The sequence below is a fragment of the Miniopterus natalensis genome, chromosome 18 (genome assembly GCF_054644295.1).
Source record: "Miniopterus natalensis isolate mMinNat1 chromosome 18, mMinNat1.hap1, whole genome shotgun sequence".
In the NCBI taxonomy this organism is placed as follows: domain Eukaryota; kingdom Metazoa; phylum Chordata; class Mammalia; order Chiroptera; family Miniopteridae; genus Miniopterus; species Miniopterus natalensis.
The window spans coordinates 35,233,890-35,248,370 of record NC_142098.1 but is presented as its reverse complement, the minus strand read 5'-3'; the positions used below and the strand labels follow the sequence as shown (position 1 = coordinate 35,248,370).

Below are 14,481 nucleotides of genomic sequence, written 5' to 3'. Positions count from 1 at the left end.
CCCCCCCCCCCCCCCCCCCGGTATGTGTTTTCTTAGGAGAAGCTCTTTGTCCCCAAGGTTTCAAAGGAAGGGCCAGGTGAAGGTCCCCTTGAATGTTTCAGGAGAGGACACCAGCTTAGGGGGCTGGTCCACAGATTGCACTGCGTGTCCCTCATCACAGCATTGGGGTGTTGCATCCATGGTCCCTCTCTGCTCTGTGCCTTTCCACAAGGCCCAGGAGCTGGAGAAGCTCCCCATGGAGACTCAGCCAGGGGGTAAGGCGGCCACATGTGACCCTCAGCCCCTCTGAGATGGAAGCAACCACAGATCCTGGGCTCCCCTTTCCCATCCTGCATGGGAAGTTCCCCTTGTTCCCCAGGACACCACGGGCTCGCTGGTGAGTTGTATTCTGAGGACCCCTGGCAGGTGTCCCTGTGGACCAGGATGTCCCTGTGGATGGGAAGTCGTCCCCTTATTCCTTTGTGTCAGGGTGGACTCTCTCCTTCCCTGGTGGTGACTCCAGCTGGGGTGGAGAATCCAGAGTTTGTACCATGCCAGGTGTCTGTGAGAAGAGGAAGGACACAGGCTGCCTGCCCAGCTCCCCTCGCCCCAGGAGAAGTCACTCACAGGGTAAAGATGAGGAGGGATGTGACTTTCTAGGAATGAAGGGGGTTTGAAGCCCTCACTCTGAGAGCTCCCTGTCCTTCGTGATGACTCTACAAGGGGTCAAGGCCTGTCCCTGCCACAACCACGGGCAGTTGGTGGCCTCTTCCCATGCTGACACCAATGCCTTTGTGTCTATAAGGAATGTGCCCCAACCCTGGGGGTCACATGGGGTGACAGGCATCTGTCGTGTGGTTTCCTCCTCCATTTAATGAGTATTTACTGAGCATCTGTGATGTGTCAGGCCCTGTGTTGGTTCCTGGAACTCAGAGAAAGGACATATGTGGGCTTCTGTGGACAGCCTCTCCTGTTCCCATCCCAGGCAGCTTCCCTGTGGTGGCTGCCCCCTCACAATCTCTGGGCTCACTAGCCCCTCATTTGTTTTGACCCCTGGCCCCTGGGGTGGGGACAGAGGGAAGAAGGATGGAGCTGAGGCTGGCGCTCTCCAAGCTTCTGCACTCTCTGGGTAGCCTGAGAGTGAGGAACCCTGATGTGTCAATGGAGTCATTGCTGCATCTCCCGGGGGAAGCACTTCTCCCCTGGAACTGAGGCCTCTAAGCCAGCAGAGCACAATGTCTTGGGGACAGGGAGCAGGACATTGGCTAGTGAGTCATTAGAGGTAATGATGAGTGGTGCCACTCTCATCTCTCCCCCTTGATTCCTGGGCCTGTGATTCCTGGGTCTGGAAGAAACATCATCACATATTCAGAGCATATATGGCTTCCTGGAGGACCTTCCCCAGCCCTGCAAGGTATTGTCACCTCGCTGGTGCTGTCGCTGCCTTTCAAAAGGCCGTTCCACTTCTCTATCAAGCCAGCTGCTTCAGGATGGTAAGACCACTGAACTCCGCTGGCAGGTGCCCACTGCTGCGTTTCCTCTGCTGTGAGGGGAGTCCCTTGAGCAGAAACAACGCTGTGGGGAGCACCATGACGGAGGACAGGCATCCTGTGAGTCAGCGGGTGGCGGCTGTCGCAGAAGCACGTGTGCAGGGAAGGGAAATCCTTATCCAGAGTACGTGTCTGCTCCAATGAAACAAAACGCTCCCTTTCCATGATGGAAGCAGCCCAGTGTCGTCAGCCTGCCCCCAGGGAGCTGCTGGTCCCCCTGGGGAGTGGTGCCATGTCAGGGGCCCAGGGTTGGTGTCTGAGCTGACAGGTTGGGCACTTAGTGGTGGCCATAGCCACGTTGGCCTTGCTGGGTGGGAGTCCATGGTGCTGAGCCCACGCATAAGCTCCATCCCTGCTCCATGGCCACTTTGCTCATGATCCCACCAAGTGATGACAGGGATGGCTGGGAAAGGGTCTGACCGGCATCTACAGAACAGGTCATCCTATCCACTTGATTATTAAAATCCTCCTCTCCTGAGGCACACGGTGGGCATTCAGAGACGTCTATCCACATACTTCTCCCCCAGACCTCCTTATCACCAGTTTTCCAATCAAGTTCACATCCCTGACCCTTTGGACAAATCATCGGTCACAGCCCATGAATTGGTCAAATCCCACATCTGGCCTTTTCTCTTCCCAAGCAAAGGGAACAGTTGGTTTCACTGCCTCAAGCTCTGCCCCTTGAGAGGATTTCCCTTCAACACAATGGAATGCTACTCGGCTGTAAAAAAGAAGGGAATCTTACCTTTTGCAACAGCGTGGATGGACCTGGAGAGCATTATGCTAAGTGAAATACAGAGAAAGACAAGGACCGTATGATTTCACCATATGTGGAATCTAAGGAGCAAAATAAACTAACAAAGTGGAAACAGACTCATGGGTACAGAAAGCAGACCGGTAGCTGTCAGAGGGCAGGGTGGGAGCTGGGCGAGGGGGGAAGGGGCTAAGCAAAGAAAGGAAAAGAAAACCTCAGGGACACAGACAACAGTGTTTTGAGTGCCAGAGGGAAGGGGGCGGGGAAGGCAGATAAAGGGAAAGGGGGATAAATGGTGACGGAAGGAGACTGGTCGGAGTGGTAACCACACGATACAGTATACACATAACGTAGTGTAGAATTGAATGCCTGAAACCTGTATAATTTTATTAATGTCACCCCAATAAATTCAATTAAGAAAAAAATAGTATAAATTACAGGTTCCTCCAGTAAACAGATGTTTCCATATTTGGGGCCGGAGCGCGAGAAGAGCATCAGTTGTGACTCCCATGACTCTCGCTTGAACCACCAGGTGGATGGAAAGGCCTTTACTGGAGTGAGACGTATGCAGAGTGCGCCTGTGTGGAGGCCGGAGTTAAACTTCTCAATTGTGTGCGCAGTTAAGGTGGTGGGGGCTGAATAGTTTGACTGGTTGAGCATGGTCCTAGCTTAGAGGAGAGGCCAGAGGGAAGTGGGTGCAGTCTGCCCAGCGTGACATGATTCATGCGTATTGACCCGAGCCTTGAGGCCCTTAGACATACAAGATGTGGGTGAGTTTGATGGGCAGTGGGAAGCTCACAGGCCTCAACCAGCGCCTTCCAGGGCTGCAGCCCGTAGTGCTGCTTCCTGTATGCCCTGCTGGTGGCAGCACTGTCCCATCTGTCACAGCTAAGGCGTCCCAGAGACCCGGTCATGTCGGCATTAACCATTGGCATCCCCCCAGCTTTCGTGTTTTCGGTTATATTGTGAGGAATTGCATGTCTGTACTTTACTGGCCCAAGTAGAATGAAAATAATTCAGACTGCATTTTGTCCTGAGTACCTTTTGTTTTGTTTTTTCTCATGTGACTTAAATATATTTATAAAAAAAATCTAGCATCACCGCAGGCCGGTGTGGTTCAGCGGTTGAGCATCAACCTAGGATCCAGGAGATTCCGAGATTTGATTCCCGGTGAGGGCACAGGCCTAATTTGCTGGCTCGATCCCCAGCAGGGGGCCTGCGGGAGGCACCCGATCAATGGCTCTCTCATCATTGATGTTTCTATCTCTCTCTCCCCCTTCCTCTCTCTGAAATCAATAAAGACATTAAAAAAAAGAAGAAGAAGAAGAATCCAAGGCCCTGTCTTTCCCTGGCATTCCTCAGGGTTGTGTTTGCAGGAAGCAATCTTGAGCAATCCGGTGGTGGCTTCCTCTGCTACAAAGAGCAGGTATGTTACTGCTTTCTCCCCAACAGCAGGTTCCCCACGCTCCAGGTTCCTCAGCTGCGGTGTAGACACACTGCATGGGCAGCATCTACGGGGGCCCCTCTGCTTTTTGTGGAACTTAGGAAGCTGGGGGATTAAATACAAATAAGATGCTCATAATTCCTGTAGAGCCAAGAGGGATAAAGTCCTTTGTCCCTGACCCAGGAGTCTTGTGTCTTCTGCTAGCACCCATGGAACAGTAACAGGCTAACTCATTAGCTTATTAAAAAAATCAAGCCCCAGACCCAACAGAGGCCACAAAGACCATCTGGTTGTTACAAACTATAGCTTCCTACTCAGTCCAGCTGTGTTAGATTACACCTTGCTGTTGAGAAAGATCAGAATATTCTACGGTCTTAATGACGCGAGGGCTACTTCGGATATGTTGCATGTCTGATGAGTGAATCGCTAAGGAAACATGCCTTCTACCTTAGGAGCTGTGCCGATTGGGCGTTATTAACCAAGAGGACCTTGGTAATCAGTGGTTAAGGGACCAGTGGTAGTGATCATACCTGCTCTGTAGCTTTACCTTTTTTAAAAAATTTCATTTTTATCCCATGAAATGAGTGGTTGTATGAGAACTTTTACAGTCTGCTAAAATGTTCCCAACTTTATATTAGAAAATCTCTTTCAAAAACATGACCACTTTCAGGTAAGGTCACTTTTTTCCTGGTCCCTAAGTGTGCTCTTTAGCTTTTGCTTTGGAAATTGTTTTTCCAAAACTTTTCTTTTCTGCAATTCAGCTTTGTAAGTTGAAAATTTTGGGCTTTCTAAATTACTGAAACCATTCCCTGTAAGATTCACCATTATGGACTAAGTCGTGTCTCCCAAACTCCTGTTGAAGCCCTGACCCCAAGTATCTCAGAATGTGACTGTATTGGAGATAAGGTCTTTTAAGGGGGTATTTAAGGATGGGCCCTAATCCAATCTGACTGGTGTCCTTGAAGTAGAGGAGATGAGAACTCAGAGATAGCACACGGGACAATCAAATGAAGGCAGTGACAAGGTGCTCACCTGGAGGTCACGGGGAAGGGCCTCAGAAGAAACCAAACCTGTTGACAACTTGATCCCAGACTTCTAGCCCCCAGAATTGTGAGAAAATAATTTTATTTTGTCTAAGCCACCTAGTCTTTGGCATTTTGTGATTACCTGAAGGTTTAAAGGTGACTCTCACCACTTTGTGGAGACTGGGTTTGGGGAGCCCAGAATACAGATGAGAAATGATGGTCGCTCAGACTAGGCTGTTGGCAACAGAGGTGGAAAGGAAGAGTGGACCAAAGATTGACAGCTCTACTGTCAGGTAGAACTGACGGGACTTGTGCATGGATTTGATGTTTGAGGAGTTGAGGGTAAAAAAAGAAATCATAGGTTACTCCTGAGCTTTTGGTATGATCCATGGGAGCGTGTGGAGTTAGTGGTACCGATTTATGATATGGGAAACACTAAAAAAAAGTTAGGAGAACAAAAATAACCCAAGAACTTAATTATGGACATAAAACATTGAGATGCCTATTAGACAGGTGAAATATTCTAGACACCTGTTCCATGGAGTCCTTACTTGCCTTGCCCATGACGATGTGCTGATTTCTTTGTGAGGACAAAAAAAAAAAAACTTTAAAAAAATAAATCAACAAACAAGTGTTGATAAGAATGTGGAGAAAGGGAACCCTCTCTCACTGTTGGTGGGGATGCAGATTGGTACAGCCACTATGGAAAACAGTATGAAAGTTTCTCAAAAAATTAAAAATGCAATTGCCTTATGACCCAGGATTCCAGCTGTGAGTATATATCCAAAGAAACCCAAAACACTAATTTGAAAGAATATATGCTCCCCTGTGCTAATCGCAGCATTATTTACAATAGCCGGGCTATGGAAACAACCCAAGTGCCCTCAATAGAAGAGTGGATAAAGATGTTCTACCTATATACAGTGGAATATTGCTCGGCCATAAAAAAGAATGAATGAAATCTTACCTTTTACAACAGATTGGATGGACATAAACAGTATTACGCTAAGTGAAACAAGTCAGTTAGAGAAAGACAAATACCGTGTGATTTCACTTGTATGTGGAATCTAAAGAACAATATAAACAAACAAAACAGAATGAGACTCACAGACACAGAGAACAGACTGATGGCTGCCAGAGGCGCGGGGCTGGGGGCTGGGTGGAAAAGGCGAAGGCATTCACATTGGCAGTTACAAAATCGTCATGGGGATGCCAAGTAAGCGTAGGAAAGAGAGTCAGTAATATTGTAAGAACTATGCATGATGCCAGGTGGGTGCTGGAAATATCCAAGGGGACACTTTGTAAAGAACACAACTGTCTCACCACTATGCCGTACACCTGAAACTAACACACAATAGTGTTGAAAATAAACTGCATCGAGAAAGAAAGACCTTGGTTTGCTCATCTCTACAGAGCACACAGCTGTGCTTCAGGCAGGGCTCCCAGGCCTCTCTAGAACTCTCTGCTCTGAGGTCACAAGGACAGAGGCAGATTCCAGAACCCACGGTTGGGCCGGTTCTCACTCTGCACATTGGCAGCAATGACTAAAAAGCCCTTCTGTTTTCCTACTGTCCCCAGCCCACCCTCACCCCCTCCCGCTTCCCCTGCCTCTCCCTCCTCACTGGGTTTCCCCCACTGCCTTTGGGAGGCCCCCACTCTGGGCCCTCGGCCTGGCCCTGCCCCTGCCCCCCCACCTTGCCAAACCAAGTTCCCACCTCTCCCCAGCGGGCACCCTCCTCACTTGGGAGCCCGAAAGGCCTACAGCCTCCACAGGCCCCCTGGGGTCCCCTGCCCTGCCAGTCCCCCTTCCCCTCCTTCCCTCCGCCCTGTCCACCTGGCCTCCCTCTCTGCCCTTCACTCTTCCTTTGCCCCGCACCCCCCTCCTGGACCTTCTCTGGCCTCCAGATGCCTGGGCAGCCGGTTCACCTGCCCATCCTCTCCCCCTTCCCAGTCACCTCCTCCCACCGTCTCCCCTCTCTTGGACCATCCTGCAAACTGTCCCCGGGACCTGGAGTCCCTGTCAGTGGGAACCTGGACCTCTCGATGCTTCATGAGTCGGGCACCTGCTGGGCACAGGGAACAGAACATGGTGGGCAGCAGCTACAGGTAATCCTGGTGGGCCCTCCAGCGCTCCAGGAAGCCCCATCTCCACAGTGAGTTCTCTGCCATCTGGGCATCTCGCCTGAGTCACTCGGTGGATGTCCCTCCTGGGGATTGATCCACAGGCCAAAGGAAATGTAACAAGTTCCTGTGCATCCACACGTGGGCCCCTCCAGGCTCTCTGAGCTGCCATTAGAAAGGGGTGGCTGGACCTGGACTCAGGGCATCTTTCCCTGCAGGCCGCTTTCCCTCCACGTGGCCAGGCACAGTCCCCTCATTCAGAAAGAGGGACTGTGCCCTGTGCCTGGTACAAACCCCACTCCCAAACCAGCCTCCCCAGGAGACAGTGACTAGGGGCCCTCTGGCAAAGCAAAGACTGCCTGGGTGTGGGGGACAGTGGCAGTGGGAGGAGGTGGAGCCCTGCTGTGGTACTGGGGCCTGGAGACTGGGGAGGCCTGGGACCCCTCTGGGGGAAAGTGCCCTGTTCGCTGTGGTCCTGGGCACTCAGAGGGCAGTTGCTGAGCTCTGCAGTTGGCTGAGCAACAGTGTAGCTGGGTCAGGACTGTGTTTCCACAGCCTCCGCGGGACAGCTGTAGGCTTCTGGGGGGGGTGGGAGAAAGCTGCAGCTGGGGGTGAGAGCTGTCGGAGGGGCCTCTCTGAGGCCTCAGGACCTCCACACCCTCCTTCCTCCCCTCCCTGCAGGCCCCGGGGCAGCCAGGGCTACTCCCGCTTCCCAATCGTGACAGAAGCAAGAAAAGGCCAGACTGGCCAGAAATGGGGGAACCTACATTTAAACTCTTCTGTCTGCCCAGCTGGGCCAGACAGCTCGAGATTGGACCCCCGAAAATCAGCAGCTCGTTCCCTTCTTCCCCTTCGAAAGGTGAGTCTTAGGAGTACTGACTGAGTGTGGGGAGGGGGACCCCTGAAAACTCACAAATCACACAGCTGCCTGCCTTCCTAGGGGACATCCTGGGCTGGCCTTCCTGGCCACAGCCTGGGGTGCTCGGGACCCAGGCTTGTACTTTCTTTTGGCCCCTGCAGGGGTCTCAGTCTTGATAACCGCCTTCCTGCCCGGGGAAGCCGTGCTCTGAAGACACACCTGTGACTGGCGCCCCTTCTCCTGTCCCTCCCTCCTCTTGACGGGATAAAGGGACACTCTGGGCCGGTGTTCCTGCCAGAGACTCGCAGACTCTTGTATTTTGGGGATGAGAAGCCCTTGGTCTCCTGCTCAGTGGCCTAGAAGATTCTGCTAAGAATGACTGTGGGGCCGCTGGCATGATGCCAGACCTCTGCGGCTCGGGGAGCAGGGCCGCCTGGAGCACACCCTAAAGTCTTCAGGGCCACAGAAGCGGCCTGCCCCTGTGAACACCACCCTGGGCCACACGCACCCGTTTTGGTTCGGAAACTTCTCTGGGAAACATCTGGGGCCCCAACTAGCCCCGGTTCTGAGCCCCTCTCTGCTCTCCATGGCCTGTGGTCCCCCAGGCACCAGCATCTCAGACAGGACTGACCAAGGACAGAGCTGTTTAGTGTCCACCCAAGGAAGGAAACCAAGGACCCAGCTCCTTGGGGCCAGGGACAGCGGTCCTGTCCCCTAGAGCTCTCCAGCCCCCTGCCCAGGGCAGTGGTAAGGCTGGGTTCTCAGAGGCTCAGCCCAGGGCCCAGAGCTGCAGGGCAATGGGGAGACCTGGGAGGAAGCTGGTGGGAGGGTTCGTGGGTGGCTGGTTCAATCGCTCACCTCTCCATCTTGCCAACTTGTCCTCTTAGGAGATGCATCTGACCCCCAGGAGGGGAGGTGGGAGCCATGTCGTAGCCAACGTTCCTTCCCAAGTGCTACTTGGGGCAGCATTTAAGCAGCTCAGGGTCTCCTACTGACCCTGGACGTTGCTGACCGAAGCCTGGAGGAGATGCAGCTGGAGTCAGGTTCCCATAAACACAGGTCGGACTTGGAGGCTTTATTTCCTCCCACCCAGAATGACGTCCCTCAGTTTCCCGAGGGAGGTGAACAGAGGCAAGGTCATGGGACTTCATGGAGAGCTTCTGGCTGCCCCAGGGCCCAAGGGAGGGCAGCTGGTAGGAGGACCCAGAGCCTCCTCCGAACCTTGCCCTCAGCCTGCTGCTTGGAGTCCGGAGAGTTTCCTATTTTCCAGAGCTGGGAGAATTAAGCCGAAAGACTCCAGGCATCTCCACTGACTCTCCTCCTCCCCCCAGTGTCCCAGCACCAGTCAACCTCCCCTGACTCTCCTCCTCCCCTCAGTGTCCCAGCACCAGTCAACCTCCCCTGACTCTCCTCCCCCCCCCAGTGTCCCAGCACCAGTCAACCTCCCCTCGTCTTTCCTTCAACTGAGACGCCATCAGGAGGCAGCAGATATTTCCCACAGCGATAGAAACTATCTGTTAATCCATCTCACAGAAGCACAGGCCAAAAGACCAGGGCAGGCGGGGCTGGCTCAACCAGTCGTGGGCCATCTGGTTACAGAAAGACAACCCGATTGTCCTTTTCATAAATTTTATAATGAATAAGTGGCATTAAATATACTTTTCATTAAAATGGTATTTATGTAAATATTTTCAGATTTTGTTTTCATTTCTAATGCAGTGAATGCCGATAGATATTATCTACATAACTAAGAGTTTGGGGTCCTTAATAATTTTTAACAGTATAAAGCATCCTGAGGCCCCGAGGTTTGAGAGGCCCGGTGGGCCGGGAGGTGGCAGAGGCAGGGTCCCCCAGCCTGTCCCCAGGCAAGGCCCCTGGGGCGAGAGCGGAGCAAGTCTTCATCGGCTCTCTTTTCCCTGCTTTCATTCCTCCTCCTCTGTTCCTCCTCCTGGCTTTTCTCTCGTTTTTCTTCTTTCCTCTCCCCCAGGCTCACCTCTCAGAACAAAAGTTGCCCCCCTACCATCCGCCTTCCCTTCCAGGAGCTGACATTTGCTCATCTAAACGGAGACATAGTAACGTTTGAAACGGGCTTTTCCTTAGTGTTCATTCCATTCGAAAGAGGTGATGTGCATTCAAAACACACTTTCTTGCCTAGGGTTTAATTGATTGTTACTTCAAATATTTAAAACAATACCATGAGCCCTGATCGGGGTTCGATTCCCAGTCAGGGTACATGCCCTGGCTGTGTGCTCGATCCCCAGCAGGGGGCGTGAGGGAGGCGGCTGATCAATGACTCTCATCATTGATGTTTCTCTCTCTCCCTTCCTCTCTCTGAAATCATTAAAGACATATTTTAAAAAAAGAAAAAGAAAGTGCACCATAGCCATCATTTTCAGGTAAGAAAATATTTATTCAGGATTTAATAACATAGAGGAGGGAAGAGGGTGATACTGACATCCAGCCTGAGCGGATCACTTTTCCTGGAACTGACGGGGTTGAAGACCTCACACTGATAATACCCAGCGTCCTCCCTCCTGACGGGGTCTATGGTGAGGATGCTGTTGTCCCGGGACAAATTCATCCTCTCTGTGAGCAGGAGACTCTGGTTACTGAAGAACCACCTGATGGAGACCCAGTGTCATCTGTGAGGCAGGTCAGGACTACAGTGTCCTTATGTGCTGTGACTGTGGTGTTGCTGGCTCGGATGGAGGGCTTTCCCACGGGCTCTGTGGGGAAATAGGAGGTGGCTGACTGAGAGTGGGCTCCTTCCTCAGAGATCTCAGCCACTCACAGTCCACAGTGAGCTCTGTGAAGGTCACCAGAGGATGGCCCTGACCGCTGCAGGATGAGTGTCTTTGTTCAGGTGACAATCTGTAAGGAGAAAGCTGCACCCTAGATCACCCCAGGATGATCCCTGACCTGTTCCCATGGACACTGGGAACCCCTTTTCAGCCCATGTGTCCTACAACCTCATTCTTAGGTAAAATTTTTTTCTATGAACTTTTTGATCCTTTCCTAGAACTTTCTTTGACTTCAAAAAGATCAGCTCCTGCTCCTCATGTAAACTTCATGCATGTTGGAGAAGGCGGGTTTAGCACCTCTGTCCGTCTCTGGGGCCCAGGAAGCTCTACAGAAAGTGGACGGGCATTCACCTCTTGTTAACTAATTTATTAGGCAATAAAACAGCCCAACCCCGTCTTCATGACCTTGGATCTGGAAAGGTTCCATCCTGGTCTGTGATTAGCTGTCTCCAGGAAGGAAATCTCTAGAGAGGAGAGATTTTAACAAAAGGCAGGGACTGTAGGAACAGAAGGAAACTCCTCGATATGGTCAAGGCCACACATGAAAGCCCAGAGCTAACACAGCTCTGCATGGAGACCCTCGGAAAACGTTGCTAAGATCCTCAGCGAGGCAAGGACGCTGCTTTCCGCATTTCTACTCACCGCAGTACTGGAAGTTTGGCTGGAACAATCAAGCAGGAAGATGAAATAAAAGGCATACAAGTTGGGAAAGAAGAAGAAAATTCTCTCTTTTAACAGGTGACATAATTTATATATAGAAAATCCTAAATATTCCACATACAGAAAAAAACTGTTAGAACTAATGATTTCAGTGATGTTGCAGGAGACAAAATCAACACAGCATCATTTCTTTTTCTTTACAACAATGTTGAACAATCCTAAAATGGAATTAAGAAAACAGTTCCATTTACAATAGCATCAGAAAGAATAGATAACTTAGGAATAAACTTAACCCATATGTGGGAGATGTATACACTGAAAACCACCAAACATATTTGAAAGAAAATAAAGAGGAAACAAATGGAAAGACATCCATGTTCATGGATTGGAAGACCCCTAACTATCTACATCTTCGATACAATCCCTATCAAAATCCCAATGACTTTTTTTGCAGAAATAGAAAAATCCATTCTAGAATTCATATGGAATTTCAAGGGACCCCAAATGGTTGCAACAATCTTTTTTTTTTTAAAGGACGAAATTGGAGGTCTCACACCTCCTGATTTCAAAATGTACTGAAGAGCTAAAGTAGCCAAAACAGTGTGGCACTGGCATAAAGGCAGACACACAGACCATGGAACACAACAGAGACCCAGAAGTAAAGCCTCCGTTACATGATCAAATGGTTTCAATAAAGGAGCCAAGACCATTCAATGGAGCAAGGACAGTCTTTTCAACACATGGTGGTAAACAACGTGACCCACATGCAAGGGAATGAAGAGGACCACTGTCTTACACAGTGGACAAAAATTAATTTGAAATGGATTTAATTCTAAAGGTAAGACCTAAAACTAAAACTCAGAAGAAAATATACGGGGAAGCTTACTGACTTTGGGTTTGGCAATGATTTCTTGAATATGACACCAAGAACACAGGCAACAAAAGAAAAAAAATGATAAATGAAAAATGGTTCATCAAAGGACACAATCAACAGAGTGAAAGGAATGAGAGAAAATACTTCAAAAATCATATATAGGATGAACTGTTAATGTTCAGAATATAGAAAGAACTCCTACAACTCAACAGCAACAACAAAGCCAAATAACCGGGTAGAAAATGGGCAAAACGCTTGAACAGACATTTCTCCAGAGTGATAGTGAACATCGCTATCATTAGGAAAACACAAATCAGAACTCTTGGGGTTGGAGTTGTTGCTTGTGATGTGGGGTTGGGGTAACTCCACTGTGCAGATAACAGAGAGAACATTGCCCTGTGACTTGGGCACCTGGGAGATTGTAGCTCCCCGCCAGCCTTTCCCAGGAGGCCAAACCCAACCTGACTCAAGCTGCCCAGGGTCCCTGGAGTCAGGAGCCCTGGGATGGGGCTGAGCTTCTCTGTGAGGATCCCAGGGTCCCCTCAGGCCAGGCCCTGACAGAGAGGTCGTTCTCAGGGTCATGGTCCTGGAGAGGGGCCCAGGGGGCTGGACTGAGACTGGTCTCCCTCTGCTGAGTCACCGCATCAGGCTGGTCCTTCCGTCTGGGGTGGTGAATGTCTGCAGGGCTAGCATCTGGGAAGGGAGCTCTGATCTTAGGAAGTTTGTGTCCACTGTGTGTGACTTGCACTAAAGGCCCAAACCCAGCCTGGGACGCGATGAGAGGTGGATGGAGGCGAGTCCAGGGCAGTCAGTCCTGTGTGTGAAATAGAATTCACCCCACCCGACACCCAGAGGCCGAGAGCAGTCACTCACAGTATACATGGAACCGTCCAGTTGCTCTTTCATTTTGAAAGTTTCCTTTTATGGCTAGTAGAGTATAGTATCCTGTGTCCGTCAGCGTGACCTTCTGGAACAGCAGGGATCCATTGGGGTATATTGTCTCTCGACCGCTGAATAAAGGTCCTGGGTGTATTTCATGAGTGTCTATTATATATGATGCAATTTGATGGCTGCTGTCCACACTTTCCCCTTTGAACCAGACGTAGCCTGCAAGAAACCCTGGCAGACTGTGGACTCGGAGAAGCACATCCTTCCCTTCGGCAGCATTGGGCGGCACTGATTCAACCCTGGGTTGGGCCTCGGCGGGCGGGCTCCAGAAGGTTAAGAGTGAGACTAGGAGGGAAGAGAAATGGGTCAATATTTGGATCTGTGTGTTGGGATGGAGAGATGAGGCCCTGGGTCCTGAGCAGGTCTCATCTCTCAGCCTTGGGTGTGTGTGTGTGTGTGTGTGTGTGTGTGTGTGTGTGTGTGTGTGTCTCCCATGGTCCAGGTCAGCAGCGTGGCCACCATGGCTTCAGCTCCTCTGAACCTGCAATTGCCTGTTCTGAACACTCTCTCCAGGTGTCTGCCTGGCTCACCCCCTCACTGCCCTCAGGCCCCTGCTGACACTCGGGGGCGTCCTTGGGAGACACCTTCGCTGACCACCTCCTCTAAAGACCCTCCTTCTCCACTTCCTGGCCTGTCCCTGCTCTGTTCCCTTCATGGCACTTGTGGGTCCCTGACATCACATGTAGATCTTGCCTTGTCTGTCTCCTCCCCATAGAAGGTGAGCTCCCTGGGGCCGGGGCTTGTCTGACCTTGTTGCACCCCCACTGCCTGCAACAGGCTGCAAAGACCTGGGGGTGAAGGAGTGAGTGCTCCCAGGGGCCTGCACCTCCTGGGGTACATTTGCCCATTTCTGAGGTTGGTGGTAAGGACTATGTTTAGCACCCCTGGTTAAGTACCCCACCCCTGACATAAATTGTGATTATTGTCATCAGGTTCTAAAACTTATTGTTCAGGAATTATAAACTTTAAAGACATAGCAATCAAGGTTTTCCTGCCCCTCTCCACGTCCAGATCACGAGATTTTCCTGTTGCTGAGCCCCCTCCGCGGTCCTACTCTGCTCCCCTGTCCTCTCCCTTCAGGTCCACACAGAAGCCCTCTGTCCCCTCTCAGAGCCCTGTCCTCCCAAGGAGATCCCAGCCAGTCTCTGTCTCCCCTCCTCCTGTTCACCCCCAGGGATTGTCCCCTCCTTACCGGCCAGCAAGAGCCCCCACCAGGGGACACGCCCTCTGAGCCCAGGGGCTGAGGGGGACTCCATGGCGTCTGCTGCCTGCTCTGTCCCTCCCTCTGTGAGAAGAGCTTGGGCTGCAGAAAAGCTCACAGGCACCTTTGTCCCGACCCATGGGATGTGCTGTCCTTTCACCCTGGGTGTGGACCCTCCTCCCAGGGCAGGAGCCCTTCCCAGGTCACGTGGGAGGGCGGGGTCTCCCCCTGGGACCCTCCTCTCCCTACCCTCTCATTCTTGAAT

At 51.3% G+C, this 14,481-nt stretch overlaps 1 protein-coding gene across 1 annotated transcript; it reads right to left on the bottom strand.

Moving 5' to 3' along the window:
* Positions 1-10,121: 10,121 nt before the first annotated feature.
* Positions 10,122-14,271, bottom strand: LOC107534225 (cell adhesion molecule CEACAM21-like). Its single transcript, XM_087826713.1, is given in 4 exon segments — positions 10,122-10,363; positions 10,366-10,458; positions 12,941-13,300; positions 14,208-14,271. Coding segments are annotated over 4 exon segments (729 nt in total). The 3' UTR covers positions 10,122-10,151.
* Between the last annotated feature and the right edge of the window lie 210 nt (positions 14,272-14,481).